General features: G+C 39.0%; 2 protein-coding genes across 2 annotated transcripts; both read right to left on the reverse strand.

Annotated features, from left to right (window-relative positions):
- Window positions 1–6,838: 6,838 nt before the first annotated feature.
- Window positions 6,839–11,179, reverse strand: si:ch211-254p10.2 (solute carrier family 40 member 1). Its single transcript, XM_027287160.1, has 9 exons — window positions 11,077–11,179; window positions 10,914–10,981; window positions 10,646–10,805; window positions 10,217–10,332; window positions 9,914–10,040; window positions 9,480–9,734; window positions 8,386–8,866; window positions 8,186–8,337; window positions 6,839–7,874 (listed from the first exon to the last, which is right to left on the reverse strand). Exons 1-9 carry the CDS (start codon window positions 11,177–11,179, stop codon window positions 7,615–7,617), a joined length of 1,722 nt encoding a protein of 573 aa, XP_027142961.1. The 3' UTR covers window positions 6,839–7,614.
- Window positions 11,180–12,707: 1,528 nt separating this feature from the next.
- On the reverse strand, window positions 12,708–17,107 carry LOC104926691 (sodium-dependent neutral amino acid transporter B(0)AT3). The gene is made up of 12 exons (XM_010740603.3): window positions 16,852–17,107; window positions 15,881–16,021; window positions 15,583–15,720; window positions 15,291–15,472; window positions 14,835–14,945; window positions 14,633–14,745; window positions 14,404–14,532; window positions 13,999–14,155; window positions 13,710–13,914; window positions 13,311–13,470; window positions 13,062–13,224; window positions 12,708–12,954 (listed from the first exon to the last, which is right to left on the reverse strand). The coding sequence occupies exons 1-12, from the start codon at window positions 17,021–17,023 to the stop codon at window positions 12,775–12,777; spliced, it is 1,851 nt and encodes a 616-aa protein (XP_010738905.3). The 5' UTR covers window positions 17,024–17,107; the 3' UTR covers window positions 12,708–12,774.
- Window positions 17,108–17,510: the final 403 nt, after the last annotated feature.

The following is a 17,510-nucleotide window of genomic DNA, read 5'->3' on the forward strand; positions in this document are numbered from 1 at the left end:
AAATAGTTGTTGAAAACATGAATGATATATTACTGAAATGTGGAATTTGAGGTTAAAACGTTTTGAAAAGGGAGGCTTGATGACACGCTGAGGAACCCTGAGCATACCCCTGCACCCCTAGCAGAGAGATAGAGATTAATTCATCTCGCTCAGTGTTTTATTGTGTTAGTTATGTCATTTTTTAAACTTATCTGACATGTTTCAGTCGCTCCAAAGTTGCTGCCTGACTGTTTCGACGAGTAGGCGTGGCTTCAGCACATTGAGCCCCTGCCCTGGAGCTGATTTTTACCCAATTTTGACACTTAATTTCATAAACTTGTATNTGTATTTAAAAAATATATAAATATATATTTTAGGTCTGACAAACTTAAATTTCACTTACAAACAGCTCCTATGGTGAAAGCATACAAACATCATAGAACTGTTACAAGTAAATTATCTCCATATAATAGAGACTGAAGGGAACAGTTAATGCAGATGTAAAAGTGCTATTTGGAGCATTTTGTGCCTTCATTTGCCCAAAGTTCAGAGGAGCAGGCAGAATGATAAGCACTGACTGATGGACCTTTTAATAGCAGGTAGTGTTGAGACCTTTAGTTGATTAATTTATTTGTCTTAGGACATTTTTTGTACCTGATTATTGATGTAATTTGCAGGACTATTGGTCAGATACAACAATCAATCTAAGGACATCAGAAAAAAATTGCGCTGGAAAATTGTGATATTTTTCTGATATTTTATAGACTTTGTAGATTTATAGGATAATCTGTTGATTCATCTGTAATGAATTTAATTAATTTCTCAGTTAATTGATTATCAATTTGGTCTTCAAAATATCACAATGGTGACAAAGTCAATCACAGTTTCACAAAACCAGAGGCGATGGTAAACTTCTTATTTTTTTCTCATACAAAATAGATTTCATCACGTGAGGCAAAAAAAAAAAAAGAAGCTTATTTTTAAGTCAATCGGTCACGACGGATGATCGTCCACCAATGGGCTCGGTTCTGCTCAAGGTTTCTGCCTGTTAAAAGGATGTTTTTCCTTGCCACCATTGTTGGGTCTCTGTATGGAACGTGTCAAGAGATAACTTTTGTTATGATTTGGTGCTTGAATTGAAAAGCAGTAAAATTCCAAATTGGAAAAGACAGAGACAAAAAAATCTTTAATATTTTTTATGTAATATTTTTAACGTATTAATTGATTAATTGTTTCAGCTTAACAATAATTAATTATAAAATTGACTGAAAGAATAATAACTATTAAAAATAATCTTGGTTGTAGCCCCAATAATCAGCTATGTTTTACTTAGCTGTCCCCGTACTGTCTGTACTGTCTGTTTTTATTTAAGATCACTGACACTGTCAGACACTTGCTAATTAAATGAAGCTTGACAGTTGCTTAGCGATGTTACAGAGGGAACAGGTTGATCCTACATGTAGTGACCAAGGTAAAGCAAGGACATTAATTCTTCCTATGAACACTTAATCTATTAGTGTCATATCTTTTCCCCCTCTGTCAGCAATGTGACGCTTGACTGGGTCCTTGCAAAGCCATTCAATTGTGCTGCTGTACCAAACTGCTGATACAGCAAATAGCAGAATGAGAAAAGGTCCACATTTCTAGGTGGTGTTTCTCTTTTATGCAAGGTTGAGACCCATCACATCTTTTGTTCTTCCGAAGTGACTGATTGGAAAGATGCGCACTGTGATTATAAATTGTATGTGGATATCAGCCTATTTCTGCATAACTTCAGTTAGATCATTTTATCCCTTAACTCTTTGCCATTGTTCATTATAGCTGGAGTAAATCATTTTACCACATCCTTGATTTCAACATATTTAGACAAACCTAGCTTCTTTTTTTAGCAGTGTGTTATTCTACACCACTTCACTATGGAAGGAAAGTAAGGAAATTGTTGGCCATGAACATCTAAAAACAACCTTGTCTTCCTTCCTGCTCCTTCCTAGTGAGCGTTCCTTAGTGAGACAAAGCCAGGAGGACGACTCTAGCTTTAATATGCTACCACTGACCCAGTTTCTCAAGTAAATGAGTTGCAAAGTGAGAATGCCTAAAGTCAGACTTCTTAGTGAGCTCGCTCTAATACTGCTGTCTTTAACCAGGGACTACCATGACAACCACGGGAAGTACACTGTTACTGTAGACCTGCGGCGGTGGAAAAGAGTGAAGAAGTGATGAAACACGACTCAGCTTGTTACAGCATCCATTTCCAGAGTAACACCCAGTGAAATACTGAAATTCAACAGCTAGACGACCTCATAAAAACTAAAGAAGATACTAAACACCAGAAACAATGATGTCACCACAAAATGTATGAATGATTAATGTAGCCTATATTACTGCATTATTACTTGTGTTATTTTTCAAGCATAAACCAAAATTAGGTTTAGGGAAATGAGGCCAATTTGTAGGGACCATAACATCAGTTCAAAGCATTAGTAAAATATAAATGCGACAGCATGCTGTCTCCTGAACCTCTGTGTAAGAGCAAGACATCTGTTTTTTCTGAAGGGTAATAAGAACAATGTTTTTATTAGTGTATAGTTACCTAAACATAATACTCATTATGTTTTTATTAACTTAGAATGAGCTTTTTATACCTACAATACTCAAAATATCTGTTTGGAAAGATGCCCATTGCCCTCATATACAATATTTGGTCCAATAACATTTCAAAAGTCTATATGAGCCACACACAATTAAATAATTTTATCCCCACTCAAGGCAGCGGGGAGCCAAAGTGGAAGTAAGTGGCTTCACAGGCGGAAGTCTCTGATGGGTTTGCTTTATGGGCCATACATTGTGGAAGCATACGTGGGAGATTTGGGTAATTCTATACCCGGTAATCAAACTTTTTTGGTTTATTGCACCACTGAGCAGCTTCCATAACAATGAACGGAGCCCTGCCTCCAACACTGTATCCAGTTCTCTTTATATACAGCCATAGCAGGTCCTCTTTAACAGAGTCTGCCATGTTGAATTGCCAAGTTTCTACAGTAGCCCAGAACAGACAAAACAGACACTGATTCTACGTAGTGCATTGGACATGGAGGGCGAGTGGAGGGGGTCACAACCCGCAACTACAATGCTAGATTCCCCTAAATCTTACACACTGCTCCTTTAAAACATCTAGTACTAAATTAACGGAGACAGTTAGCAAATAAGTTAGTGAACATAGTGGAGCATTTAGCTAAAGAGCCAGATATCAGACAGACAACGCTAAAAGAGAGTTATTATGGGACTCCAAATTAATATTAATGTGGCAACTTTTTGAGACTGATAGATGATGTATCAGAATATCTATCATTTTTAGTAACATAGTAATTTTGCTAACCACACCTTTCACTGCCAGTTAATGTTAACCATCTTTAACTTTACGATCATTTTTGACTCGTTGGATGGGTGTTTGATGAACCTCTGTGTGTTCAAAACAATGGTAAGTTTAATGAAACAACTTTTAGTTACTCAAAAGTTGTGTCTTTTGAGAGAATCATGAGCTCTGGGAATCCAGTGTAGTTAGCTAGCTAACGTGAATCAACATTTGGTGTTTAGCTCTAAGAGGTTTGTTGAGACGTTAGATGAAGATGTTAGTTAGCTGACTACAAAGGAAATTGTGGTAAAATATGCGAAAAAGAAACTCTGACACTGATATGAAAAAAAGGTACACTTAAGATACAAACACACTGAGACAAACATGACCAATTTACTAAAAAATCGTCTCTGTGTGAGCTTACTATGCTCTTTGATCCTTGAACCCTTTCACCAAAGGGTGGACAGATGTAGGGCTGTGAAGTCGTCATCGTTGTTGCTTTTGGGATTTTTTATATCATGGTAATGATAAGGACTGTCTGCTAACCTGTGCATGTTCATTTTCAAGATCATCTTTAGCAGGACTACTGTCTGTACTGCTTCCAGTAAAACAGCCTCCCACTCCAACAACAGCTCTTCCTGGCTAGTTGCCTTTACCAGCCTGCTCAAGGCTCTGTTCATTACCACGGAAACTACACCCTGCCAGTGATTGTGTTGGAAACATTATAACTTTAATTTACTGTATCAAGTTAGAGCTGCGACGGGATGGGCATCTGTAATGCTGACAGACACTGGCGGTCAGAATCATAATCATGGACTGGAAACAACATATGAGAGGTTTCCAGTAACCATACAACTCTGATGTGCTGTTTGTGGTAAACCAGTACTTTACTCCTATTGGCTTTTATATTGGCAATACTGCCAGTAGGTACCAATCATTTCTTGGCTTCTTGTACATACTATTGGTGCATATGGACACTGTAAATATGATTAAAATGAACCCATACCATGGTGATATGCTGCAGATGAGACAATCAGACTGTATATACACGTCCTTCAGTTCTGGATGTTTTGCCCCTTTTGCACTTATATCCTCATATTTCTTCCTCTGGATGATAGTCATTAGAACCGTTAGCACTCTTGGATGGTGCTGACAATTAATAGAAAGTCTGAGGATTAAGATATGGTGCAAAGATGCTGTGTGTGTATTGTGTCTTATTTCTATGTTAATCATGCTCAAGGCCTGAAGCTTTCATATACTGTACTGACACTGGGATGGCTGTTTAATGTGATATTGACCTCTACTGGTCACAAAAAGCCATTACATTTGCACATGATAATGTTTATGCCCTCAACATTGATAGAATATGCAACTTTTCTCCTTGCAGTCTCCTTGTTACAATGAATATTTCTGCCAACACCTATAGTCCTTTGTGGGTGCTATCCTTGATTAACTCTACCCTATACTATACCTCTGTTGTATAAGCTCACTAGAAGCTGAAGTTGGACTTCAGTTGAAGTTGGCAGCAACTCCCTTTGGGATTTAAGGATTCTGTACTGTGTATGCAGAGTCCTTAAGGGACAGACAGTATTAAACCATGTAGCCCTCTGATGATGATTCCAGTACTAACATAAAATGTGAAGGTTGAATTTGTGACTTTATTGTGATATCAGGCTGTGGATAAGGGCAAAATGACAGATTGGCAGTGTATTTAGATCACTTAGTTGAAATTCATCCAGTGTAACATGTAGCCCTTTATTTTACAATAACATTACATCTAAAGAAATTTTGAGTGTGCCTGACTCTGGCCCCGTCACCCCCATACATTAGTACTGACACTGCTCTGTAAATTCAGTATTAATACAACAAGTGGTGTTTTTTTTTCCTTCCTTCCTTCCTTCCTTCCTTCCTTCCTTCCTTCCTTCCTTTTGTCGTTTTTTCCTTCCTTCCTTTCTTCCTTCCTTTCTTCCTTCCTTCTATAATTTTTTTCCTTCCTTCTTTCCTTTCATCATTTTTTTCCTTCCTTCCTTCCTTACTTACTTCCTTCCCTCCTTTGATCGTTTTTTTCCTTCCTTCCTTTCGTTGTTTTTTTCCTTCCTTCCCTCCATCCTTTCATTGTTTTTTTCCTTCCTTCCTCCTTCCTTTCATCGTTTTTTCCTTCCTTCCTCTCGTTGTTGTTTTCCTTCCTTCCTTCCTTCCTTCCTTCCTTCCTTCCTTCCTTCCTTCCTTTGATCGTTTTTTTCCTTCCTCACTTACTTACTTCCTTCCCTCCTTCCTTTCGTCGTTTCCTTCCTTCCTTCCTTTTGTCGTTTTTTCCTTCCTTCCTTCCTTCGTCATTTTTTTCTTCCTTCCTTCCTTCCTTCCTTCCTCCCTTCCTTCCTTCCTTTCGTCGTTTTTTTCCTTCCTTCCTTCCTTTCTTAATTCCTTCCTTAATTCCTTTCGTCGTTTTTTTCCTTCCTTCCTTCCTTAATTCCTTTCGTCGTTTTTTTCCTTCCTTCCTCACTCATCACTCACTCTAGCTCTTGAAAATTCTCGCAATACACACCCATTCATTTTTTTGGTGTGGTTTTTGGCGATTNGTTCGTCGTTTTTTAACTTCCTTCCTTCCTTAATTCCTTTTGTCGTTTTTTTCCTTCCTTCCTTCCTTCCTTCCTTAATTCCTTTCGTCGTTTTTTTTCCTTCCTTCCTCACTCATCACTCACTCTAGCTCTTGAAAATTCTCGCAATACACACCCATTCATTTTTTTGGTGTGGTTTTTGGCGATTTTTGGCAAAACCGTTTGCCGAAACTCTTAGAAAAGTCATAGCACACCGATCCCGGCTGAGCCGCGCGTTTTGATACCTGTTTTGTGTGTATGCGAAAAACTCTGGGAGAAGAAGCGAGCCAAAAAAACGGCGTAAGAATAATAAGCGGAAGAAGCGCGGTGGATAACATATAGTGTGCACTTTCAGGCACACTCAATAATTTATTGATGAGTCCGATCAGAAGACTTGAGGCCAAAGATCATCTTCAGTCATCTTTATTATCAGAACTATCAGTCTGAAAAGGACAACATGCAATACAGAAATTTTACAGGAAAATTATACAAATATATTGAGTGTTGCTGGTTGTATGACGAAAGGTTAAACTTTGATGTTGTTTCTGCTGCACACGAAAGAGATATGAAAACATACAGTAGCTGAGAGTAATTCCCAAGTCATATTCCCATCAGTGTTCTTGTTCTCACTTGAGGTAAGGTAATGTTTAGTTCATCAGAAGTACAAAAGAATGAAGCAAAGTGTAATACATCACTGCCAATACCAGTGATCCACATTTGCTATCACTGAAGATTGCTTTCCTCTTGGATTTCTATAAAACTATGAATATCACTCTTTATACTGGAACGAAAGAAAGTTTAGAAACTGTTTATATTTAGTACACAAGCCATTAGAATCAAATACTTTGTATAAAGTTTGACTAGAGTACATGGCGTGATGTGATAATGTTTCTGTCATTGTAATCCATAAGCCAGGTTCATATGCGTAAAAGAAGCAAATGTTTGCTTGATTCATCCACCGAGAAACAAACCAGGGGAAGGAAGTGTGTTGTCCTTTCACTTCTGTCCATTAAAAGGGGACTGCCTTTCTGATTTTCCTTTTTAATCAAACAATCTCACATCAAGTTCCCTTTATGTTCCTTTTTGGACATCCTGGAATACTTCCAAGTGGACGGATCAGCAACAATGATGCCACTTGTAGAAGTGTACTTGTCTGTATTTTCATGTATCACTGTTCAGTTTTCCTCACAACACCAGTTCTTTACTGAGTGAAGGTTAGAAAAATCTCTCCTTCCATCCACCCTCCCATCTAAAAAAGCTATGCGAGTTAACAGGCTTGTCTGATGAAAGTCTTGCAGTAATCCTACAGGGTTTGCAAAGGCATGTGCTAGTGCCTTAGCTGTTACCTATGTGTCCTTCTGTACGGTGGATTAGGACATTTCCCCTGGAGGTGCCATAGCTGCATTTACTGTAGCCACCTCAACTTAGTCGAAGGGTGAGCGTGCCTCCTACTCTGCTTCACCTGAGTTCTTGTTTGCTGCTATAGCACATGGCCCTGCAGGAAGATAACAACCTAGGTAGGACAGGCACTTGCTGTGTTGCGCAGAAATGAATGGCTAAGTCGGGAGTGGAGTGTTGCAATAAGATTGCTGTAGGAACAGGAGGAAGACATTCATTTCACAGGTGCAAAGTGGAGTCAGTGCTGGTAAGCATCTCATGTCTGGATGTGTGGGCTATGTCTGCTCCCTATGTGTCGAGGCGCCGTTTTTTCTTGGCTTTGTGTGCATACAGGAAGTACATAGTGTGCCCAGTGGTGATGAATATAACAGAAATGATAACTAGGATGCCAAAGTGCTGTGGCTGTGGAGCAGAGATAACCATGATGAAGTGAAGCAAATCCATCAGATAATTCATAGAGCTCTGCACCCCGTTCACCACACCCCTCTCTGACTCACAGATGTTCTCCTGCAGGAGTTGGGTCACAGTCAGGTCGAAGGACCAGAGACCTAAAACACAGAGGTCAATGGGATTTAAAAGTAATTATCCAACAGTCACAACAGTTGTGATTAAATATCGAATACTATATACTGTATGAAAACAGTTATATGCTGGATTTTTTAGGCCCATACCAACATCAACACTTTTATAAAGAGGAGCAAAAATGTGATTACTAGATACTGTAATTGTGGCATCCTATATATGGACCATATATGATCATTGCAACTACGGACTATTGATAAAAGGTAAAAGTTAAATGCAGTATAATATTTGGATTTGCTGTCCATTAAAACCAGTCATCCAACGGCTGTCTACTCACCAATGCGTGCTGTGATGACCCCCAAGAACAGAAGGATGATGGAGATGTAAGATTCTGGTGCTGTGCCTGAAGGCACGTTGTCAAAAAGGACAGTGTTGTTGGTCCAATGAATGGAGGAGCGGTCGGGTAAGAGTGGCTGATTGCTGCCTACCCTCAGAGAGTAAGTGTGTTTTTGCCTTTGGCCTGCTATTCCTCCAAGCTCAGCAGATGAGTTGGCAGTAATGTAGGGCATCAGCAAGCTAAGATCCATAGGGCTGCCGGGGGCAAACACAGAGCACACACACAGCAGCAAGCAGCCCAGGTGGAGGCAGCTTGAGATGATGCCTGTGTTAATCAGGCCATAGGTCTTCCTGAGTCTGGTGAACATCACAGTTCCCATCAGTCCTGTCATAGCCGATACACCCATGAGCAGACTAAGGAGAGAGCCGCTTATGCCCTGAGTGTAGGCATAGCCAGTGGTGATGCAGTCAAATCCGAGGACTGTGGTGTAGAGGAAAGCCAAACCCATTCCTGCCAGGAAGACAGGCTGGCGATAGTAGGCTCTCCAACCGTCCTTACAAGTGCCCACCAGCCAGCGAAACCTCCGGAAACATAGCGGCAGGGTGGTGATTTCTTTTAGGCGCAGGCTTGTGTTGCAGTTACCTTCTGTTGGAGGCTGAAGTTGTGCAACATTACCTTGGTCTGATGAGAAAGAGGAATGTCATCCATCACTTCTGTTCATCAATTTTAAAGACCCAATCCTCAGTTGGTGCTCTGCACCCATTCTGCTCTCTGTCATGTTAGAGTCCACATCATTTATCAAATACAGACCATCTACACTCATCCACATGGGCAAACTGTGTCAGCTGGATGTTGTACACACACACTAAGGATTATGCCTTCAAATAATGTATCTCCTGTGATCATTTTTATTCATTTTAATGTGATTGTTCACCATTGTATAGTGATAGTAATGTATAGTAATGAATTAACTTACAGCACTCATTAAGCAAACTGTAGAAGAAGGCTGCAGGCTAATTAAAGCATTTTAGAATTTAATGAATGCTTTATATCGCAATCTGGAGCAGTATCATAAAAATTAAAGGGGATACATTTTCTGATGTGATTTCAAAGACTTTCCAAGGTGTGATCTATTGTTTTTATTGTTACTCCGTGAAGGCACATGAAAATCCTTTGGCACCAATTTTACTACATCAGTACCGTCATTGATCTACTGCTCAATCCTGCCACTGAAGCAGCATTTTCAACATTCAAATTGAATTCCAAATCAAAGAAAAGGTGTATCAGTCCATACCTTGTGACCTCCTCCTCTTCGTCATCTGCAGATACGCTTGCTCCTCCTCCTCCGCTGGTGGTTTGATTGAAAGAGCAGGGACAATGCGGTACACCCGTGACAAGAAGAAGAACTCCACAATGAGAGACACAAGGTTCCAGCCCAGGATGAAGCCACAACCAACTACATTGGAGGCCAGGGTCATGACCTGTCCCACCGCTAGTGGGGCCAGGATGTTAGTCACCTGATCTATCCGCCTCATGGTCGCATTCATTCCTTTTGTTAGGATCAAAGACACAGAGGTTAATGTGCTTCCAGTAGAGGACTTTCAGCAAGAGCAGAAATGGACCAGTGCCTGATATTCCCTCTCTTTATCATGCACAAACAGTGATGCAAGCTTGTGACAAACACATAATGCCAGCCAATATGAGCAATAACAAAGAATGAACCCTCACCAGCTAGGTGACCTCGGTTGTAGCCTGTAATAACCACAATCCAGTCCCTCTGAATGGCAATGGTCAGTGCTGTGCTTGCAAGGTTTGCCACATCTGCCAGGACGATCACCACCGTATAACAAACCACCTTTTGTAAGTTTTGCGATGCAACATGTTACTATGACAGCACAGAGTAGCCACAAACTCAGAAGCAGAGACAACAGGAACACAGGACAGAGGGAACAACAGCAACAATAACTCCTCTGTGCAATAATCATTCTGCTTATGAAATGTAATTATTATCAATCTGTAGTGTCTACTCACAGTAAGCCATCCATCCCAGATCTGTTCAATCCTTTGCTTATATAAGAACACCAACATGAGCACAATGCTACATACTGTCACAGAGATGTTCTGAATGAAAAGAGATGCATGTGCAACTAAAATAGGGGACAAAAAAAAACAGTTTTAGACTCTCAGAACATAGATGATATTCTGAAAAACACAATAATTCTCGCCTTTACAGATATGAGTCAGTGGCTGTGAACCTTGTGCCTTGAGTCCTGCTGGCCCTGGAAGCTATCAAATCAGGGACTGATTTACATTTGAGACATCAGGGGAATGCAATTTACCACCTAGTGAGATAGGAAACCAGCAGACGTCTGAGCCCAAGATTCAGATCCACTGATCTCTATCGCTGTTCTGTTACAGCACGCTGACATTTTCGAATGGGTGAGAAATTGTTGTGCATACCTTTATTCCTGGGATTGCGATCAACCCAGTCTCCAATCAAAGCCCCAAGTAGGAGCACTGACCCAGCCACTACCAATCCAAACACTGCAGTCAACAGCAGGTTACGACCGTACAGCTCAATCAGGAACACAGAGATTGCAAAGTGCCACATGCGGTCGCCCTATTTGTCACAACATAAAGGTCATCATCATGTGTTGTTTTTTCAAGGTACTGGCACACAGTTTGCAGTTATTTAAGTTGCAATGTCTTATTTCTCCAGGAAACTTACCCACATTGACAATGCTCCACTGACATAGATGAGAAACTTGGGACCCTTGAGGTAGATAAGAGCTGAACCTTATGAGGAAATGCATGAAAATTGAATAAGCACACATTATATATGCTGCACAACACGTTGCAGAAATTCTAGTTGGATTTAAAGTTGAGTTCACCTGGTACACTCCTACGTTTTTTAGCTCTTGCATCCCTGATGTCGTCAGACTCAAACTCAACCACAACCCCACCACGCCGGGAGGCGTCTGCTCGCTGAGACATTGCCTAGGATCGTAGGTCAAAAAACTGATGAACTTGTTGCACACTTGTCCCATTGTTGATAGTACAGTGTTTTCATTACTGAAGGTCAGAGCATCACGTAGAGGTTTGGAAACAGACTAGGGTTACTTTGTTGTTGATTACTGAAAGAATGTTTCGACCACTTACTTGTTATTCATTAACATACAAGGTAACAATTCTATAGACAGCGCCGGTCATCAATATGTGGCAGTACTGTAGTAACTAATTAAATACACAATTCATTTTTCCTAGCCAGCAACTTGGATCACCATGTCCTTTTGAACTCAGTAAACTGCTGTAACCTCTTCAGTACATATGCAACACTATATTATTACTATTCATACATCAAAAGTATAGGTTGTGAAGTCAAACAATAAGATTTCGTCAGTTATTTAGATATGACAATACTGAAAATAGCATTAGCGTGACACATAGCATAGCTCAATAAATACAGTATTGGACTGACTATAATTAAAGCACTCCTAACTCAACACAGGGTCAGTCACCTTTGTTTTGATGTTACACTCAATCCTTGCTGTTCCTCGATGATGTATCTTGTGCCATGTATCCTACATTGGATTGCTAGTCTTTCCTGAGAGCTGGAATTCAAGCTGTAGTAGTTTGAAAGGCTTAATAACATCACAGTGTTCAAGTGCACCATTGTATGAAAGTGCCAGAAAAGCAGAACAGGCAGAGGGGCAACAAAAGCAGCCAGCATATTCCAAAGCACGTGACACTGGGTGGACAATATCACTGTCCACCCACACCACAAAAAGGACAACCGTGTAACTCCTATGACTCAAAATACACACATGCGCATGGTCAGTGAGCACATGCATGCACCCTCAGGCACACAAGAACAGTACTACTACTCACATACACCCACACGCACTGTTGACACGCAAAAAAAAAAAGTTACATAAAGGACACATCATGCAACACTACACACTTGCAGGTAGAGTGTAGAAAACAGAGGCAAACAGGAATGTGATTTACAAGATGATGCATAATATTAACTGATTAGGAAAGTGATGATAAAATATACAAAAACAACATTATTACGAACATCAGCTCATGTGGCACTGCTTGTACACATTTGTATTGAAATCACTGTGATGTTTTTTTCCCAGAATTAATAATGCGCTTATCACAAACAGTTCAGAAAAGTTATCAATCACTCTCCATTTGGACCCATTCAAAACACCAACACAGGAAATTAACTGGTATGTTCCTTTAATCAAAACATTAACACAAACCTGATATTCACTTCTACCCTTTGGTATTCTGTTGTTAATATTTTTCACAGGGATATTGTCTTGCATCGATTTGATCTGGCTGTCGGTCTGGTTGGTTTAAAATGAATGTTTTAATTTAGCGATAACATCATTTAAACTGTAATATAATGAAGATCTCAATACCAAAGTATACAATAGATAGAAAACAATATGAAAATAATCAGTACAAACTTTTTTGTTTGTTTCCAAATGAATATACACAATACAAAGTTATTAATGACACAATATCTCATATGTAGTAGTCCTAACCATACATCAGATAAAGCTGCTACAAATTTTCATTTACAGTTCATTTGCATATGGGTTTGGATGGTGTCTGTTCATGATGTAGTTCTTTAGGAAGCCTGCAAAATTGTAGAAAGCCACACTAGGAATAGAGACAACAGGAAGCACAGATAAAAGTACACACATAGCATAAACCCATTCAGGGTAGGGCTTAACATCAGCGAGGGGGAAGTTCACCTGTAGGGGAAGGAGTGGAAGGTCAATACCTTTCTTTCATTGTGTGCCAGATTTAACACTCTACACATTGACACATTGTTGTAGAGCACCTGTAAAATCTGACTTACGTAATCTGGGTTCCAAGTGTTATATGTTGGTCGTTTTTCAGCCTCAACTATGACATATGCCACAAAAACCACCAGAAGCATGAGAGGACTGATGAAGCGCCAAGTGACCTGCCAGTACATGTTTGGTCTCCGACCTGTCATCCATTCAATGTCGTCATTAAACCTAGGGGAAAGTGGAAACACTTTGTCAAATCATTCAAACACATGTCATTTTTGAAAATAAAATGACGATGTGAATTACAATATTACCTCTTTATTCCGTAGATGTATACCACACTGATGATCTCAAAGAATGCTATGATGAGCAGTGGCATGGATCCCACGTAGTTGTTGAAAATCCCCAGCCAGTAGTTTCCAGAGCCCAAGGTAAAGATAAGGCCCACAGTAAAGGAGGTGAGGCACATTAACCCTATAAGCAATGAAAAATATATATACAAAATATAACGCTGTAATGTTAAATTACATAAATTAATAAACAAACAAAATAAATTATAAAATTTAAAATTACTAAAGTGCAACATTTAAATGTATATGTGGGTATTTTATATGACTTGTGTAAGTGTCTGTACCATGATATTGTGACAAAATACAAACTTGTGTTGGCATGATTGCAAACACTACATGGAGTCAGCAGATCTTTCAGTTAACCTGTGAAAATTTCCTTAGGCATCCAGGACGGAATCATGTGCAGGTCCAGCAGAGGAGTAAGGACCCCCTCTAGATTTCCAAACATGGACGACAGGCCCAGACTGAAGAGCATGACAAAGAAGAGCACCGACCACACCTGAGAACCTGGCATTCTTATCACCGCCTCAGTAAACACAATGAAGGCCAGTCCAGTTCCAGATGCACTCTGTAAGTAGGATGTGATACATGATCTCATACACAACCACCTTACAAAAATGAAATGGAAAAACCATTTAACAGATGGTATTACCTGGTCCAGGAAAGTCTGTAGGTTACAGGTCTTTAGATTGAGGCTTTTGACCTCTGAGGGATCCGTTGTGTTGAGATAGTTCAACCAGTCATTGTAGTTTTCAAGAGTTATGTTTTCATCCCCAACATTAAATGCATTTGTTAATGTTAGTATGTTCCTAAAATCAACAAGAAATTAAATCAATCACTGACAGGGCTGATGGTTTATTTATTAATTAATTAGGACAAATTTTGACTACTACTGAAGCAGTGTGTATATAGTATAGTCACAGCAGTTATGTTGCTTTGCGGTCTGAAAGCTTGTAATTACATAATCATCAGTTGCACATCTAATAATAATACTGTATAATTATCAAGATGGATATAATGTACTATGGCAGACCATAATTAACTCAATTGTACATACCAGTTTCTGCAGACATTGTAGTTTTCATTTGCTTTAAATCCAATAATGGCAAAAACAGGAATTGATGCATATATCGACGTTAAACTGTTCACACATCCAACAATTAGGGCATCTTTCTCACAGTTGTTCCTGCAGAGATAAAATATCTCAGTTTTGTTTCACTTTTTAAAATGTTGTACAAATGTATTACTCACTTTCATAAATGGAAATGTGTTCAAAATGCCCTTACTTCTGAGTATTATAGCTGGAAAAAGCAATAAGTCCCCCAAAGGCCAAAGACAAAGAGAAAAAAATCTGAGTAGCAGCATCCAACCAGACTTGAGGATTTTTTAGGGTTTCCCACTGTGATGAACATATTAATTGTTAGTTTGAGTCAGATTTCACTCATTAAATCTTAAATTATTTCAATAAGAAACAAATAACAAACTTACATTTGGTGTGAAGAGATATATTAAGCCGTCAGTAGCCCCAGGCAGGGTCAAGGCTCTGACCCATAAAATAGTCAAAACAAGATATGGAAAAGTGGCTGTGACATAAATAGCCTGTTGAAAAAGTTTGGATGTTGATAAAATATTTCATATTCACAGCAAGCATATTTAGAAATGTTTGTAACCCTTTGCATCCACTCATTACACTTAAATCTTTGTCAATGTGCAGACTTTAGCTACCATTACTTGTATGGATAATATACAGCGATATTCCCATCCGTCACCTTTATTGCCTTTAATGCAATATCTACCAGGATGCAAAATACATGTGAAAAACATTATTCAGTCCTGCTTTTGCTTTTTTGGGTTCTTCTAACTATTAAAGTTAGATTTGTAACTTGTATGCACAGGGAATTTCTGCCATGATTTAATTTGGGCGAGTTAGCAACAATAAATTACCTTTCCAATAGTCTCAATTCCACGTATGAAGCAGATGTACACAAGGCACCAAGCTGATGCAAGACACAGCACAAGCCACCACTGTACGGATCCACTGATCTCGATGTTTGATGTTATGTTCAGTGTTTGACGATACCAAAAATAGTTGACTGGTGAGCTCTTTTCACATTCACTTACATAGCCTGTATAAAATAGATTATTCACATTAAGATAAACAAGTAGTTGTGTATTTTACTTTAGTTATTATTCAGCATTTATTGTTGTATTTGTAGTGTTCTGATGTTAAAATTACCAGTATGATTCAAATTTACTGGACAGTCCCTCCATGGAAGTGGATTTTGAAAGGAGTTGAAGAAGTACCAGAGGATCCAGGCCAAGATCATGTTATAGAACAGACCAACTAGGAAGGATACTGCCATTGAAGCCACACCTGTGACATTATTTACCAAGAAATGCACGTATGTTATGGATGGCAGTGATGAAGGTAACCATACAGAAATTTTGAATAGCTTTATGTTGCACATTTCACTCAGCATCTTGCTGAGTGAAATCAAATATTGGTGAAGTTGATTGGTATCAACTCTTCTCACCTAAACCTCCCATATATGGCGAGATTGAATTCCACACACCAACACTTCCCATGCGGAGCCGTTGTCCAATAGCCAACTCCATGTGGAGCAGAGGAAGTCCCTCAAACACCAAGGCGATGACATAAGGAATCAGAAACGCTCCTTGAAACACATCAAAGTACTAGTTTCAGAAGTATAAAATTAATAAAATAACTGACAGTTTAGGACAACATTAAGCAACTGACTTCACCCTAAAAAACACTGACTTTGTCTTTCTGGTTGAAGGTCATTCAGTTTCTGATTAGTGGACATTGTATTATCAACAGTCTGAGCTGTATCACACTCACTCATATCAAGCAATATATTTGAACAGCAGTCATGGTGTAACTGTTTTCTTGTCATTTGACTATTTCCCGTTACACATCATTGTATGGAGTAGCGAGACGATTTTGTCACAGTTTTTAATGAAGTATCCATTTTGTGTAGTAGTACCCATGTAGGAAAGTGATCAGTTGCAGCTCTGAAAGTATTTTTTTAGTTGAAAAGGCAAAAGACAGCAAAGTCATATCTAGATTGTTTCTGTAACCATCTCTCAGTCATGTGTGTAACATGACCACTTCCACTTGGTGATAAAGTGAGTAAGATAGTGATTGTTAAGTGAAGTCTAAAGAGAAAACTGGAAAAAGTTGTGACTTTTGTGTTGTCGAGCCACACTGCAGTATAACTGTTGTCAGAGAGTGTGTATGTTTATGTTTGCATCTGATCTTTGGCTTAGTGGGAACATATTATTAAGACAATTATCCTGGAGGAGAAGGTTGTAATTTATACAAATTAGGTTCAAGAAATAGTTTGTGGTTTTCTAGAGGACGCCTTTGGATAATTGCTAACAAAATCATTCTTGTTGTGGAAAACCAAATAAAAATACAGATTTTTCCCTGACTTTACATTTTGTGTTAGGATTACAAAGCACACTGTAAATGAAATGCTCTTACCTCCACCGTAGACTTGACACAAATACGGAAATCTCCACACATTACCAAGTCCCACAGCAAAACCTATGCAGGTTAGCAAATATTGAACTTTATTGTCCCATTTTGGTCTTTCTTTGATCTCCTTAAGTCCACTAACTTGCATCTGCTCAGCACTTTCAGCTTCTTCATCCATCTCTTGTTTGTTTCTGGATATTTTGAGGCAAGCAGAAATCTTTTTTGTCTGACTAGTCTGGAGAGAAGAGGAGCTCCTTGTGACTTGTTACCTTGTTACCCGTTTGTATCAGTAGACGAAGGGGCAACATTTTCTTTATCAGATTAATTTTTTTCTTGTTGGGTCTGGAAGCTGTGGGAACAATGTGGTTTGTTTGTTTAATAAAAAGCCCTTGTGTAAAGCGGCATGATATAATGTTGATAAGCAAGGCGATAACAGCTGATAATAATTCAGCACAGCATAAATAGGAATGAAACTGTGATTTTTATTTGTTATGTGGTGCAGTTTACATTACTGTTATTTACACATAGTCTAAGTTACTTCAGTCAGCAATAATTACTAAACACTACTTACAGTGGAAAAAAACATGTTAGTCACCAAAGGCACTATTCAAAATACATTGAAAATAATTTCTATTAAAGATTTGTGTAATTCATTTTACAAATTA

This window comes from Larimichthys crocea, chromosome XIII (genome assembly GCF_000972845.2).
Source record: "Larimichthys crocea isolate SSNF chromosome XIII, L_crocea_2.0, whole genome shotgun sequence".
In the NCBI taxonomy this organism is placed as follows: Eukaryota; Metazoa; Chordata; class Actinopteri; family Sciaenidae; genus Larimichthys; species Larimichthys crocea.

Coding starts and splice junctions, on each gene's coding strand:
- LOC104926691 (XM_010740603.3), bottom strand. CDS start 17,023: ATGGATGAAGAAGCTGAAAGTGCTGAGCAGATGCAAGTTAGTGGACTT. Junction 16,022..16,851: donor GTGTCAAGTCTACGGTGGAG/GTAAGAGCATTT, acceptor ATGTGTTTCAAG/GAGCGTTTCTGATTCCTTAT. Junction 14,156..14,403: donor TACAATGTCTGCAGAAACTG/GTATGTACAATT, acceptor TGTTGATTTTAG/GAACATACTAACATTAACAA.
- si:ch211-254p10.2 (XM_027287160.1), bottom strand. CDS start 11,179: ATGTCTCAGCGAGCAGACGCCTCCCGGCGTGGTGGGGTTGTGGTTGAG. Junction 10,041..10,216: donor TCTGGGATGGATGGCTTACT/GTGAGTAGACAC, acceptor AACTTACAAAAG/GTGGTTTGTTATACGGTGGT. Junction 8,867..9,479: donor GAAGAGGAGGAGGTCACAAG/GTATGGACTGAT, acceptor CTTTCTCATCAG/ACCAAGGTAATGTTGCACAA.